The 12,960-nt window shown below is 45.4% G+C and overlaps 1 protein-coding gene and 1 pseudogene across 2 annotated transcripts in view; both read right to left on the reverse strand.

Moving 5' to 3' along the window:
- Window positions 1–12,960, reverse strand: part of LOC115353980 (tripartite motif-containing protein 35-like) — a 993,629-nt pseudogene that overhangs the window by 880,469 nt on the left and 100,200 nt on the right.
- arhgap5 (Rho GTPase activating protein 5) overlaps window positions 1–12,960 on the reverse strand; it is a 58,253-nt gene that overhangs the window by 43,668 nt on the left and 1,625 nt on the right. For both annotated transcript variants that reach the window (XM_030044090.1, XM_030044089.1), the window contains exons 2-3: window positions 4,569–8,516; window positions 1,006–1,159 (exon numbers count right to left, since the gene is read on the reverse strand). In XM_030044090.1, coding sequence (XP_029899950.1) covers window positions 1,006–1,159; window positions 4,569–8,300 — 3,886 coding nt within the window. In that variant the 5' untranslated portion in view covers window positions 8,301–8,516. The remainder of the gene's footprint in view (window positions 1–1,005; window positions 1,160–4,568; window positions 8,517–12,960) is intronic.

Genomic DNA, 12,960 nt, shown 5'->3' on the forward strand with positions numbered 1-12,960 from the left:
ATTTACAGAAATCGATTACTGATCATGATCGTTTAATCGTTTTAGTAATTCATACAGGAAAAACACAAACTGCTGTCTGATTTCAGCTTCACTCTGATGCTAAATGATTAAATGATGCTAAATGATGCAATTTTCATCTTTTATTTAGGGCTGAAAGTAGCTGATTAATCGATTAGTTGATACTTCTATACAGCTATCATTTTGAAAATTGGTTGTTTTAGTGATTTACTGAGTTACTGAGTAAAACTGCCAAACATTTGTTGATTCAAGCTTCACTGAGATTGTCTTCTTTTTCTCAGTTCATATTATAAAACGTACAATTTTTTCAACTGTTGGTCGGACTAAGAAAGCAATTTGGAGACTGAATCAATTTGAGCTGTGCTGACTTCCCATGAGCATTTGTGATTATTTTTTTACACTTTACAGACTACAAAAATAATGGGTTAATCCAAAAAAAGAAAAAAAAACAGAAATCTGCAAATTAATTGACAGTGAAAGTAATCAACAGCTGCAGCTTTGATTTGTTGTGGGAGAACTTCTTATCTGCATTTGCTCAGTCATGTTTTCCAAAGTTGTTCGGGGATTTGAACCTGCGACTTTCTTTAATCTGCAGGCGGGTTGATTTGACGGAACATGTTATTCAGGTCACATCGTTGCCAGGAAGCGAACTTGTTCAGACTCTGTTCAGCCGCCTGAGCTTCCCCTCCCTCCTTAAATCATCCCTCGTTCCCTCCCTCCCTCGCTCAGTTACTCATTTGGAAAGACATGAGAGAGGAATTTTCACAGCGCTCCATCACAAATCCACCAAGTGTAAAAAAAAAACAACAACAAAACAAAACAAAATGCCTGTACTTTCAAACATATACAACCTCCAAGTGCCAACGAGACCTTAACACCCGAACGTGAAGGGAAAAAAAGACAACATGAGAGTTTAAAAAAAAAAAAAAATAAAAAAAAGATTGTGTGGGTGACAGAAGATAAAGAAGACGATAACAGATGACTCACCAGTGCGCTCGATGTAGTCGACACACTTCTCGATGAAGAGGGGGATGGGCCGCTCCGGGGTCACCAGGTTCTGCAGCGGGACGCCAAAGTAATTGCTCTCCCACGTTCTCCGGGTGGGAGGGTACAGAGGCTTCGGGGGCTTGGAAGATTTCGGCTGAGGAGGAGGAGAGAGGGATGAAAAGAGAGGCGGAAAGGAGGAGTGAGAGGGAAGGTAACAGGAGGGAGAAGATATTAAAGGATGAGAGAGAGGGAGGGAAGTGAGGAAGGGAGGAGAGAGATGGAAAAGGAGGCACAGAAGGAAGGACAGGAAAGGAGGGAAGGATGGGCGGAAAGAGGGAAAGGCAAAGGGATGAGAGAGGAGGGGAGGGGGTGAGAGCAGGAGAGGAGGAGGGAGAGGAGATTGGAGAGAATGAAGATTAAGATGATACAAGGGGAGAGACGAAAAGGAAATGGGTAAAGGATGGGAGGAAGGCGGAAGAGATGAGAAAGTAGAGAAATACGGGAAGGGGAAGGAGGGGAGGAAGACATGGGAAACGACAAGAAAAGGAGGAGGGAGAGAGAAAAGACAGAGCGAGAGAGAGAGAGAGGAAATAGAGATGAGATGGTTCAAAGAGGAGAAAAGGAAAACAGGAAAGAGGTAAAAAGAGGAAGAGCGAGTGGCAATGGAAGAGAGGGAGAGATGGAGAGAGCAAGAAAAGTTGGGGAAAGAGCAGAGGAGAGGAGGTTGAGAGAAGAGGACAAGAGAAGAGAGCAGGGATGTAGGAGGACAGGAGGAGGAGGACGAGGAGAGAGGGTGAAAAGTTGAGGTGGAACACATCAGAGGGAGAAGAGGAGGAGGAGGAGGGTGAGCAGGGAATAGATCACAGAGAAAGTCAGTAGGATGAAGAAAAAGAGAGAGAGAGAGAGAGAGAGAGAGAAGGAGAGGGAGAGAGGGAGGTGGACGCAGAGGTGGAGGAAGACGAGAAGAAAGAGGAGAACACAGGCAGAACCATTATTCAGGACCAGAGCGAAACGAGCGAACGAGGTGCCGAGTCGGCTTTGATTTCCCACACTCCCCTGCTCTTCAAAGTGTTGTCATGCCTACAGCGCTTTTGGCTCCTCTAATTGGCCGAGACGGCGGCTAAACACCTTCCATTTTGTAGCTTCTGGTCCTCCCTGCGCTCTCCTCTCTGATTATCAAAGACAGTTTGAACGCTGCAACAATGGCCCGCATTCACGACGGCCGCGCAGCGCCGACGGCTGTTTCTCCACTGATTTGCACGCTGCTATCTGATTCCTGCCGGCGTCATCGCACACCCGCTCGCTCGTGTGCACGTGTGCGTGTGAGCGTGTGTGTTTGTTTGTATTAGCGCTGCAAGATAATGAGAGACGAGTTCAGTATGTTCAACATTTTTGATCAAACCCTGGGATGTTGCCGCAGTTGATGCTGTTTAAATATACAAACCGTTACTGTATTCAGCAAAATAACTTCAAAGTTTATCATCCGTCATCTTGCAGCAGAAACACACACATGCACTTGAGTGAGATACGCATACACTCATGCTCACTGGCAAACAAGCGTGCACACACAAACACATGCAAGCACCTTAACAGACAGAGACTAGTGCACAATTACTGAAAAAAAATAAATAAATAAAATAAAAATTGCAGTATGAACTACTTCAGTTTCCAGTTTGCAAAAGAACTCATGAACCTGTTTAACATATTAACAGAAATTATTATTTATTACATTTAAATTTGGCTGCTAGAGGTCTCACTTGTGTTGGTGTGAATGTAATCGTGAAAAAAAAAAAAAAAAAAAAAAAAAAAAATCATTTTGCAAACTTAAATCATATTGCAATTTCTCAGTAAAACATGCAGCACTAACTTCTTTCTGTTTGCCAAGGTGTTAGAATGCATGTGTGTGTGTGTGTGTGTGTGCATGTTTGTTCGTTAATGTGCATACATGTTTATGTGTATGGGTTTGGCTTTATCTGGGTGCTGATGCGCTTGGTGCAGGATTGTGTTTTATGTTGGTGTTAACTGTGAATGTTTAAATACTTCATATTGCAACCTTCATTTTTCCCCCATTAATTGCAAAGGGTTAGTTTCTGTCTGTTTATTAAGCCGCTTGCATGCATGTGTGTGTATCTGTGTGCTAATATGCTTGGTGCATGAATGTCCTTGTATTTGGGTGTGGTTTTATGCACAGTATGCTAATGTGTGTGTGTGTGTGTGTGTCTGTATGAGACACTTGCTGTAATACACTGTGATCTGATTCCTGCCGGCTGGCTGTAATAACTTGCTCACTCATGTTGATGCATGTGTGTGCATCAAAGTCAAAGTCTGCTTTTGCACAGATGATCAAACTTGCTGAATACTGCAGTACTGTACAGACAGATTTTTTTCTGCATTTTTGAAGAGTTTTCAGCCAAAGAGAAACCTTTTCAATCAACAGCGGTTGCTGCTGCTGTTGCTTAAGATTACCTCCATATATATATATTTTTAACTTGAATTTACAGGCCAAAAATGGGACTGAGCAGCACCACAGCATCATGTTCATCTTGCAAATTGGAAAACGAAGACATTCATACTGCAATTTTCAAGTTTTTCGGGTGTTATTTTACAGTGTTAGTTTCTGTCTGTTTATTATGGTTTTTGTATGTATGTTTATTTGCATTACCATTAGCTGTTACCACGGCAACAAGTACTCTTCCTGGGGTCCACTTTAAAACATACATCTGCACTACAAATGCTTACATTTACACTGTGCATGCAATATGCATACATTATAATAACTAACTATAATACTAGAATAACTGTGTGTTTGCTAATATGCATGCAAGTGTGTGTGTATCTATGTGCTAATGTGCATACTGCGCTCGTATGTGGGTGTATGAACTGTATGCTAATGTGTGAGTGCGTGTGAGAGGGAGTTTGTTTACATCCTCAAGCCTTTAGTACACTGATATTTGATCTGATTAGAGCCAATGTGTACGCTCATGTGAATGTCTGTGTGTTTCATGTTTCTGTGTGCTAACGTGTTTGCTGCATGTGTTTGTTGTTGTTTATTTTGTTTTCATGTTGGTGCCTACACACTGGCATTTGAAGCGTGTGCACTTGTCTCTGTGTATGTGTGTGTGTGTGTGTCAGCACCCAGTTTCTACCTGACTTTCGCAAGCAGTCGCGAAGGATAAGTAGGCATCTAGATAAAACACAAAGAGCCCTGCAGTCTTTACTAATGCCAGTTTCAACCGACCACCTATCTTTTATCAGGCGCTTTTATTGGTTGTCAAGGGCAGCAGAGGCGGGTCGTAAAACGTTTTAGCATGGGACCAATCACCAATCAAATTTATCAAATTGAATTAGTTTATTGCCACTCTGAAAAAAATAATATGCTCCCACACACTGAGAGCCATTCTACCTCCGCTCTTTAATGTACACACACACACACACATACACAAACACTCATTCTCTGTCCCTCTCGCTCTCTCTCTCACAGACACGCTCACACAAATGCAATTATGCTCGTTCATTCACTCTCTGTCATTGAGTAAAACAACAGATTTGTGATTCTGACTCACCTTCTTCGGCTCCTTCGGTGTCTTAGGTGTCTTCTTCTTCTTCATCTTCTTATCATCCTGCTCGGGGTCGGAGGTGATGGCTGGGTTGTCTATCCCGCCCTTCCAGGGATCAGCAGGGGAGAGCAGTGGGTCCTCCTCGCTCCCCCGGTGGGCTCTTCCCTTTTTCTTCTTCTGCGTGGCGGGGCCCGACTCCTCGCCGTCACTGTCTGAGTGGAAGCGCCTCTGGTAGGCCTTGGTCTTGCTAAACAGGATTTTAGAGCGGTGTTTATATTTGGACGGCCGCCGTCCGGCCTGGGACTTGCGATCAAATCCGTTCTCTTCCTCTCCTCCTCCGTGGAGAACGTGCAGCCCGCCGAAGGAGTTCCTTATTTTGACCATGCGGCTGTGCGTGTCCTCGGGGACGGCGTATATGTCGTCGTTGAAACCCTTGGACTTGAGCAGGGTGTCCACCGGGTCGGCGTAGTTGTCTGAAGCCTCCACGTCCTCGCAGTGTGCCATTGGGCCGCGTGGCGTCCTGCGGTTGCTCCGCATGCCAGCCTCAATGGTTTTGAGCAGGTTGGGGTCCAGCTTCTTGACATTAGGCTTGGGGAGCACCGGTTTGGGCCGGACGGGTGGAGGCACTTTGTGGTTACGCTCATGGTCGCCGACGGGCGTGCTGTGCACTGGGTACTCGTTCCCCTCCAGGTCAATACGATACTTAGCCCGTTCGCTGGGCGTGGGGAGAAGCTGAACATCGTCTCCTATGGGGCTGTAAGGGGGCGGGGCCTCAGTGTCATCCTCCGAGTCTGGGTAGTAGGGGTTGTAGGCAGGGGAGTGGCTGTGCGGCGAGGTGGGGAAGACATCCTCGCTGGCACCGGTCATGCAGTCCCGTGACGAGCTGTCAAACAGGAAGGAGCTCTCAATGCTCTGCTTCTTCTCTAGCACCTCATTGAAAAAAGGCGTGAACACCTCGGTTTGTCGGTGGTACTGTGATAGTGAGTAGAGCGCTGTAAATTTGGCAGCAATCTCCGTGGCAATGTGCTCCCCTTCTGTCATCAGCTCCTTGATGGAATCATTCTCAAAAAAGTCGGCCTGACTGTCTGTGATAGCCACCATCTGGACAGGGATGACGTCCTGGACCTCAGCCAAAAACGCCCGCAAGGTAGCCATGGAGGCTTTGCGTTTGGCTGAGTAGACCAAAATGTAGCCGTGCACCAGTTCATCTTTGCGGACGCCGATGGAGGAGTGGTAGGAAAGGACTGTGACCTGGATCCTCCTCCTGCTGTCACCAATGATCTTGTCGAGTATGAGTGTGTTGCTCTGGCCCGGCTGGCCGGCGCTGCAGCAGTGTGAGTCGAGGAACGGCGAGAGGATGAGGTCAACACTGAAGGGGTCCCAGCACATGGCGCACATGACTATCCTGAGGTCCGTCTCTGACATGTCTTTGATGGAGGGCAGGGGGCTCAGGACATCAAAGTTATGCTTCAGTCCCTCCAACACCGCTCGGAGACCCTGCTTAATCTGGAATTCGTTGAACTTGCGTGGAAAGGCGCCTGAGGGGATGTCGACGAAGGTGCACTGCAGCTTGTTAGCCAGCTGCTGGCCCTGGTGCCTCAGAATAGGCATGTTTTTACAAACACTGTCTCTCTGATTGGCCAGAATCAGGATGAATGGCAGCGGCTGAGCAAACCGATCCCTCCTGTTCTGTGCTATCTCTGCTCTGATCCTGCCGATGCAGTCCCCAATGCAGTTCAGTGATTCAATGGAGTTGAACACGCAGAAGCAGCCATGTGGTTTGAAAGTGGAAACCCACGTGTGGCTGAACAGCAGCGTGGAGTTCACATCCACAGGAAGAAGCTCCAGCTCATAGATTTTACCATCCAGGGTGTACTCGTCGTCTGTGGACTGAGCTCTAATCTCATTGGCTAGCTCCTGAGCGAGGCCCTCCCTCCCCAGGAGGCAGAGGTTGATCTTATCAATGTTGGCACTGTTATAGTAGAGATTAGAGCGCCCGTGGTCGAGCTGCACCAGTCTGTTGGCTAAAACCTGCTCCACTTTCAGATCCACACAGCTCTGCCCGCTCAGGCATGTCTCCTTAGTGGGATGGTAAACAAAACCAATGTGTTTGAGAAGGAGGGACTCTCTATCTGGGGCAAGTTTCTGCAGCGCTCTGTATCTGGGCTCCTCATTCAGCACGCTGTGGATTTCGCTCATCTTGTCGCAGCTGGGCGTGGCATTCAGATCCAAGTCATAGAATAGCTCAGCATGCTCGAAAAGCATTTCCTGAAACTCCTCTTTGGCCCTTTCAACTATTTCCTGCTGGTGCCTGCTGTAAACATCCCTTCTATCTGATTCTGTTATGTATTTGTAGGCCTCGTCCTCCATGACAAAGCACATGACTTCCTCCCACGGCTGCCCCGGGCTGATAAAGTGAACCCTCTCTAGCGTCTTTTTAAACCTCTCTTTCATCTCCACCCTCCTCTTCTCCGAGAACAGGTGCTGAACATGGTTCAGGTAAATCCTCTCACCGTCAGGTGTATCCAGGAGGTCAAAGGGCACTCTGCGGTCATTATTGTCGATGTGGTCCGTCTCATCCCACGGCGTGTGTTCCAGAATCACAAACCAGTACTGGAAATCGGGCCGGCTCCGGATCAGACTCTGTGCCTCGGGCCAGGAGAGGTTCTCCACCTCCTCCAGGTTGTTGAGGAGGTTGTTAAGGGTTTTCGGCAGTGTCGTCAGATACTCTTCCCTCCTCCTCTTGATGTGCTCCTGTTTCAGCTGTGCAATGTGCTTGTTGAACATGTTGCGGGCTTTCTTCGTGCCCTCCAAAGTGATGAACTCCTCATAGTCAGATTGGCCCTTCAGAGTACTTATCACCGTTTTCCATGTGGTGTGATAATCCCTCACCGTTTGCACCATCAGCTTCTCAAATCTGTCTGTTACCGCAGCAACCAGCTGCCGCTGGATTTTGTAGGCCTCCAAATATGGCACAGTTTTGGGCTTCCCCCGTGTCTTGTCCAGCTGCTGGATCAGCGTGTTGAAGCAGATCTCCACGTTGATGCTGGAGCGTGATGACGTCTCAATGACCTGCAGGTTCTTCTTGTTGGCTGTGAAGGCCTGCAGGTCCCTCAGGTGCTGGTCCACGCACTCGTCACACTTAGTGGCGGCTACAACAATGGGCTTTTTCGACTTAGCGATCTGCGAGTACAGGCTGTTGACAAACTTCATCTGGTCGTCAAATTTCCTGTTGCAACCCTTGCTGACGTCAATGCAGAGCACAAAGCCGTCAATGTTCAGTTTCCCATCAGGCATCTGCTTCTGGTCAAAATCCTGTTCTAAGCCTAACTGGTCGGTGCAAATATACATGAGTTTCTCTGCCGACTGGAGCTTGGTCGCCGCCGCTCGTTTGGTGTACGGCTGCAGGTTGGTGCTCCGGTGTGGGAGGAATGTCTGGTCATCAATAAACTCTGTTTGCTCGATGACTTGGATTTTACACTCCACCCCATCATCGCCGCGATGAAGAACCTCCCCCCAGTACAGGAAGTGGTCATTGTTGACCACGCGGCCTCCAAAGTCTATTGTGCTCAGCACCGAGGTGTGCTCCGAGTAGTAGCTGTCCGCATCGGGACGCACATACCGGTTGCATAGGCAGGACTTGCCCACGCCACAGTTGCCCTTCTCCTTCTCCGTCCCCGAGAGGCCAACCACGCTGACGGCGAACGTAGGGGGACGAGCATCCTTGTTCTTGGCCATTATATCCCCCCGCTCATCTCTAACTTGGTCACTTCTAGGAGAAAAGGTCAAGATATCATTCCAGTTCTATTGCTCCGCGGCGCAGAGGCATCGTGGTTTTCCCTCGGTAGTGGTGAATCCTTATCCTTCTTTTGCCTGTGTGTGCGTCTCTTGCGTTCTATCCAAGGTCCTCTTCAAGCTGGGACAGGGCAGCCGGCGTTCTCCTTTATCACCTGCCTGCAAGACACAGGGTTCACAATTAGGAAAAGATAAAGGCAAAACAAACAAAAAACATCTGTGCATACATTTTACTTGGAGCACTCCAGTTGCCTTATCACAAACTGAGTAATTAAGATTTGGTTTCTTTTCATTTGCCCTCCCTGAGGCACACATACATGCAGACACAAAAAGCCTACAATAAACAAATGTCACTCTGACACTATCTGGTTATCAGGAAATATACAGAATCAGACGTTATTATTATAGCACCTGTGCATGAGAAAATAATCTCCCACAGATGGCAAAAGATTATTAAAAGGCTTGGGGCTGGCTTTTCTGGCACTAGTACCAGGCTAAAATGTGCTAGTTTTGTAACACTGTGATAATGCTGAGCCGCTCTGCATTATACAAATGTGACAGAAAAGCCTGCTGAATTATTCTAAAACCAAAATGAAAATAATGCTTTTGTTTAATGGCACAGACATGATAAAAGCTGCTATATCAAAAGACCCTTTTGAGAGGACAACAATCAGAGTATGACAGCACAACTTATATAAGAGAAAGGGAGAGTAATTCAATCACGGACTCTGCTCTGCAATGTCACTTTTCCCCTCGCAGAGAAAAAGAAGTGCTTTCAACCAATTTGTGCCGAGGCAGGATAAAAATGGCATGCAACTCCAGCCCTTTGACAGCCACTGACCTAGAAATGATCTGCTTCGCTGTGAGAACGAAACAGAGAAAATAAAACACTTCACAGATTTGTTATTTGTCATCGCTACAGCCCAGCACTGGCATGATTGTGGCTAAAACGATAATCCTGATTATTTTGCCTGATAGTACGATCACTATTATTAGTGTGGATGAGCAGAGTTGACAAGGTGCCGAACTGTATTCGTGCGCTTTGACAATCCTACGTCAAAACCTTGACTACTGAGCAACAGCAAACATTTTGAAAGGATATACACCGATATTTAATGATTATTTACTGTGGAAACTTAAATTGTGATACATGATTAACAATCTGCTGGTGCTGTCCATCACTGTCCGAGTGAAATAACCCCAAGCACTGCCCACAGCCTCAGTGTGAGTGGTGGCAGCCTCACTCAGAGTAGTTCAGAACGAGCATGATAACTGCCTGGTGAATTGTAGTCAGTGTTGTGTAGACTGATGGCAATCAGCCAGTGAATTTGCCTCAGTGAGCTAGAACTGCTGGCTGCAGCAAGACGACCTGCAAGGCCCCAGAGCTGCACCAGAGCCTGACTTCTGTCCAGAGAAAAACCATGAGAGAATTTCCCCGGGTTTTTTTTTCGGGGCCGTGGTGATGATGTCACCGGTGTGGGGGGATTTGTGCAAGGAAAATGACTTTGAAGAGGTTAAACAACCTCAAGAAGGAAAACACACAGCCTAGGGAGCAGATTTTGAGGTCTAAAATACATTGATGTAGACGCGGGGTTTTCAAACTTTTTCATCTGAACACCCAAGTTGACTTTGAATAAGCTGCAGACATTTTAATATATCACTTGTTTTTCAGGTAATTTTTGGTAATTTTGTGGCCAATTTTGATGTAAATTGTTTTTGATACCTGATATTACAGTAATTTGTTTGCTCATTTGTAAATCTCCTGTTTTTCACTTTTTTTTTTTTTTTTTTTAAAGAAGTCAAGTGAACTTGTTCTGGTGTCAAAGGGTTAATTTGCCTGTCATTTAGGCTAATTCACCATAAATTGTTACAAGAAAATGTAGGATTATTCTAACATTACTCTTTAACCTAACAACTTTGAATCTATTTGTCAGTGTTCAAGTACAACATTAAAACAATTTAAAACAGGCCAAAATATCTTCTTTATATCAGGGTCCATAGAGAAAAATCACTTCAAATGGGGCACTGCAGCTTTCTGAAGGTACACTTGAGGTTCCAGAACATGAAAAGGTTTGAAAACCGCTGGGTTAAACAACCTGAAGGCGGAAACGCACAGCTTAGGTAACAGATTATAAGGTTCAAAACTAGCAGAACACACTAATGTAGCTCATTAAAAAGTAAAACACGACAAAAATGCATTTTCATGTTTGTGGTCACAGGTGGGCCTGCCACTTAAAGGTTAAATTGGCAGAGAAAATCCACCCAGAAATGTGCCTTGGTTTTATTACTACCTTATGTCAGTGTGGAGGCCTCTTTACCCCAAACACACCCAACATACGACACAAAAAGCAAACAGACGAGCAAGTCAGTCGAGTTGACAAGCGACTACAATAACTACAGCGCTGTTACATTTGCCACACCTGACAGACAGAGCAGGGTGCGTCATAACGATTATATACAGCCAGGCAGGAGTGTATTCAAGGCTACAGGTAAGGAAACAGACTTATATATACAGCCAGATGTGCAGCCAAGCAAGAAATGGCCACAGCGACGTATACATTCCTCCCCCGGTTTCAGGTTCCCATCCAAACCGCACATTTTTAGATGATCGGTGAGCCAAACCCAAATATCTATTTTGCATTTTGGTCAGCCAACTGTGAACTCCACATTCACTCTGCTGTCAACACACAGGATAAAGATAAGAAATATGAACTGAATGTTAACAGGCTCCAAGGGAGAGCTGGTAGCAGTACTAGCCAGGTAGCAGCACGCTGTACAGTACCTGGATGTTCTCACTATCCCCACAGCCCCGACTGCATTAGTGCTGCACGGATAGCTAAAAGTAGCCTTTTACATCATGATTGGTGTATTCGCTCTGAAGCTATGGAAGGGGGGGATTAAGGTATCACTTGGCAAGCTGGTTTTAGAGATGACTAAATGCTGTTAAGCTCTGAAACATAGTGGTGCACACTTCCAGGAATGGTAAAGCTTTTAAAGCTGCACTAGGCAAGATTTTTTTATGTAAAAAAAAAATAATAATAATAATAATAAACTCGCCTTTTCAGCCAAAATTACAACATGAGGCTGCAAAGGAGATGAGCGTCCTACTTCCACAAACAGAGATGCTACAGATTCACTCTGGTATGAAATCCTGGAGGCAGGTCACTTCATGGACACTTCTTTGCCCACAGGAAGTGACAAATTTAAAAAAAAAAAAAAAAAACCTTCAGAGAGAAACCCAGCATCTTGTCCTCCCTGTGCTGTCACTTGGTAAAAAGAATCACAGAGAGGCCAGGGTGGTAAACATGAGCGGGGCTGTGTGCAATTTCACACAGCCCCACAGTCACTTTGCTAAATTTATGGGTATTGAAGTTCAAAATTTTCAGTTTTCTTTTAGCTGCAATTTAGCACTGCAAACATGCAGAGCCGCCTTGTTTTTGAGCTCTCAGGCTGCGACAAAACATTACATGTGGTCATTTCATGTGCCATTTTTGTAATGTCCCTAAACGCTTTGGCCTGTCCTAGCTGTGTCTCAACTTACAAAAAAGGTTTTAACTTCAGTGTGACCTCCCAGTAAAGGTCATATAAATAAATAAAATTCTGAGTTCTTTCACCGGAACAGACACAATTTGTTTTGTCTCAGTAAGGAAACACAAGTTAGTCTCAAATTCAACAATCTGCCCTGTAAATAATCAGTCTGTCCATTTGAGGTTTGTGTTGTCTGCATTCCTGGCCTTTCTTTTCTGTAAAGCACATGTGGTGCGCTTTGGGATGAGTTGTTAAAAAAAAAAAAAATTATAAATGTTCCTCAACTGGGCCAAATGTAACAATGCATTGCTTCTTCTCATTGCCTACACGATTTGTTCAATCACAAGAAACTGTTCTTACATTAATCCAAGGCCAATTTATCAAGAACATACAAGCTTTTACTGAACAAACGTGGAAGGCAGCAGGCTGTCCTTTCTTAAAAATAAATCTCTGCGAATAATGTTTGTTAGAATAATGTTTTGAAGCACAGTTTAACCTGAATAACAATGTCAGTCTGTCGACTTCCTTGGAATCAGGTAGAGACCTGAAGCTCTGCGTCACGAGCTTGACTTCCCTGAACCAAGGTGCCGATGATGTAAGAACAACAGTTTACAGGGCAACAGAGCGGCCAAACGCCTTCAGCAAGAACAGGGATTGTCAGATGGAACAAAAATTAAATAAATAAATAAACCACCTGGGTAGGAAACTTGTGCCACCGGGTCACAGTGGCTCGCTCATCTCAAAATTCACCAACTGCTTGCCTTACTTTTCATGCAGCCTACATTTTTAGACTAGAATAGGGCTTCCAAACAAGCATCTCTTTACCTGCCAAAATGTCTAACACAGTCAACAGTCTTACTAGTGTTTGGCTGCTGGTCATTTCACACTCAATACCACTAGGTCAATTATTTACGGCATTGACCATGTGCATAGCCTAATACAGTCCATTAAAGGGGAAGGCTGGAGAGAAAACAAATCTGAATAAACTGGCTGATTATGAGCTGAGAGTCTTACTACTTCATCCAGCGAGTCCTTGTTTGAGTGCTTTCAGCTTGCGCGGTTTGAAAGACACTAA

The sequence above is a fragment of the Myripristis murdjan genome, chromosome 22 (genome assembly GCF_902150065.1).
Source record: "Myripristis murdjan chromosome 22, fMyrMur1.1, whole genome shotgun sequence".
Classification (NCBI taxonomy): domain Eukaryota; kingdom Metazoa; phylum Chordata; class Actinopteri; order Holocentriformes; family Holocentridae; genus Myripristis; species Myripristis murdjan.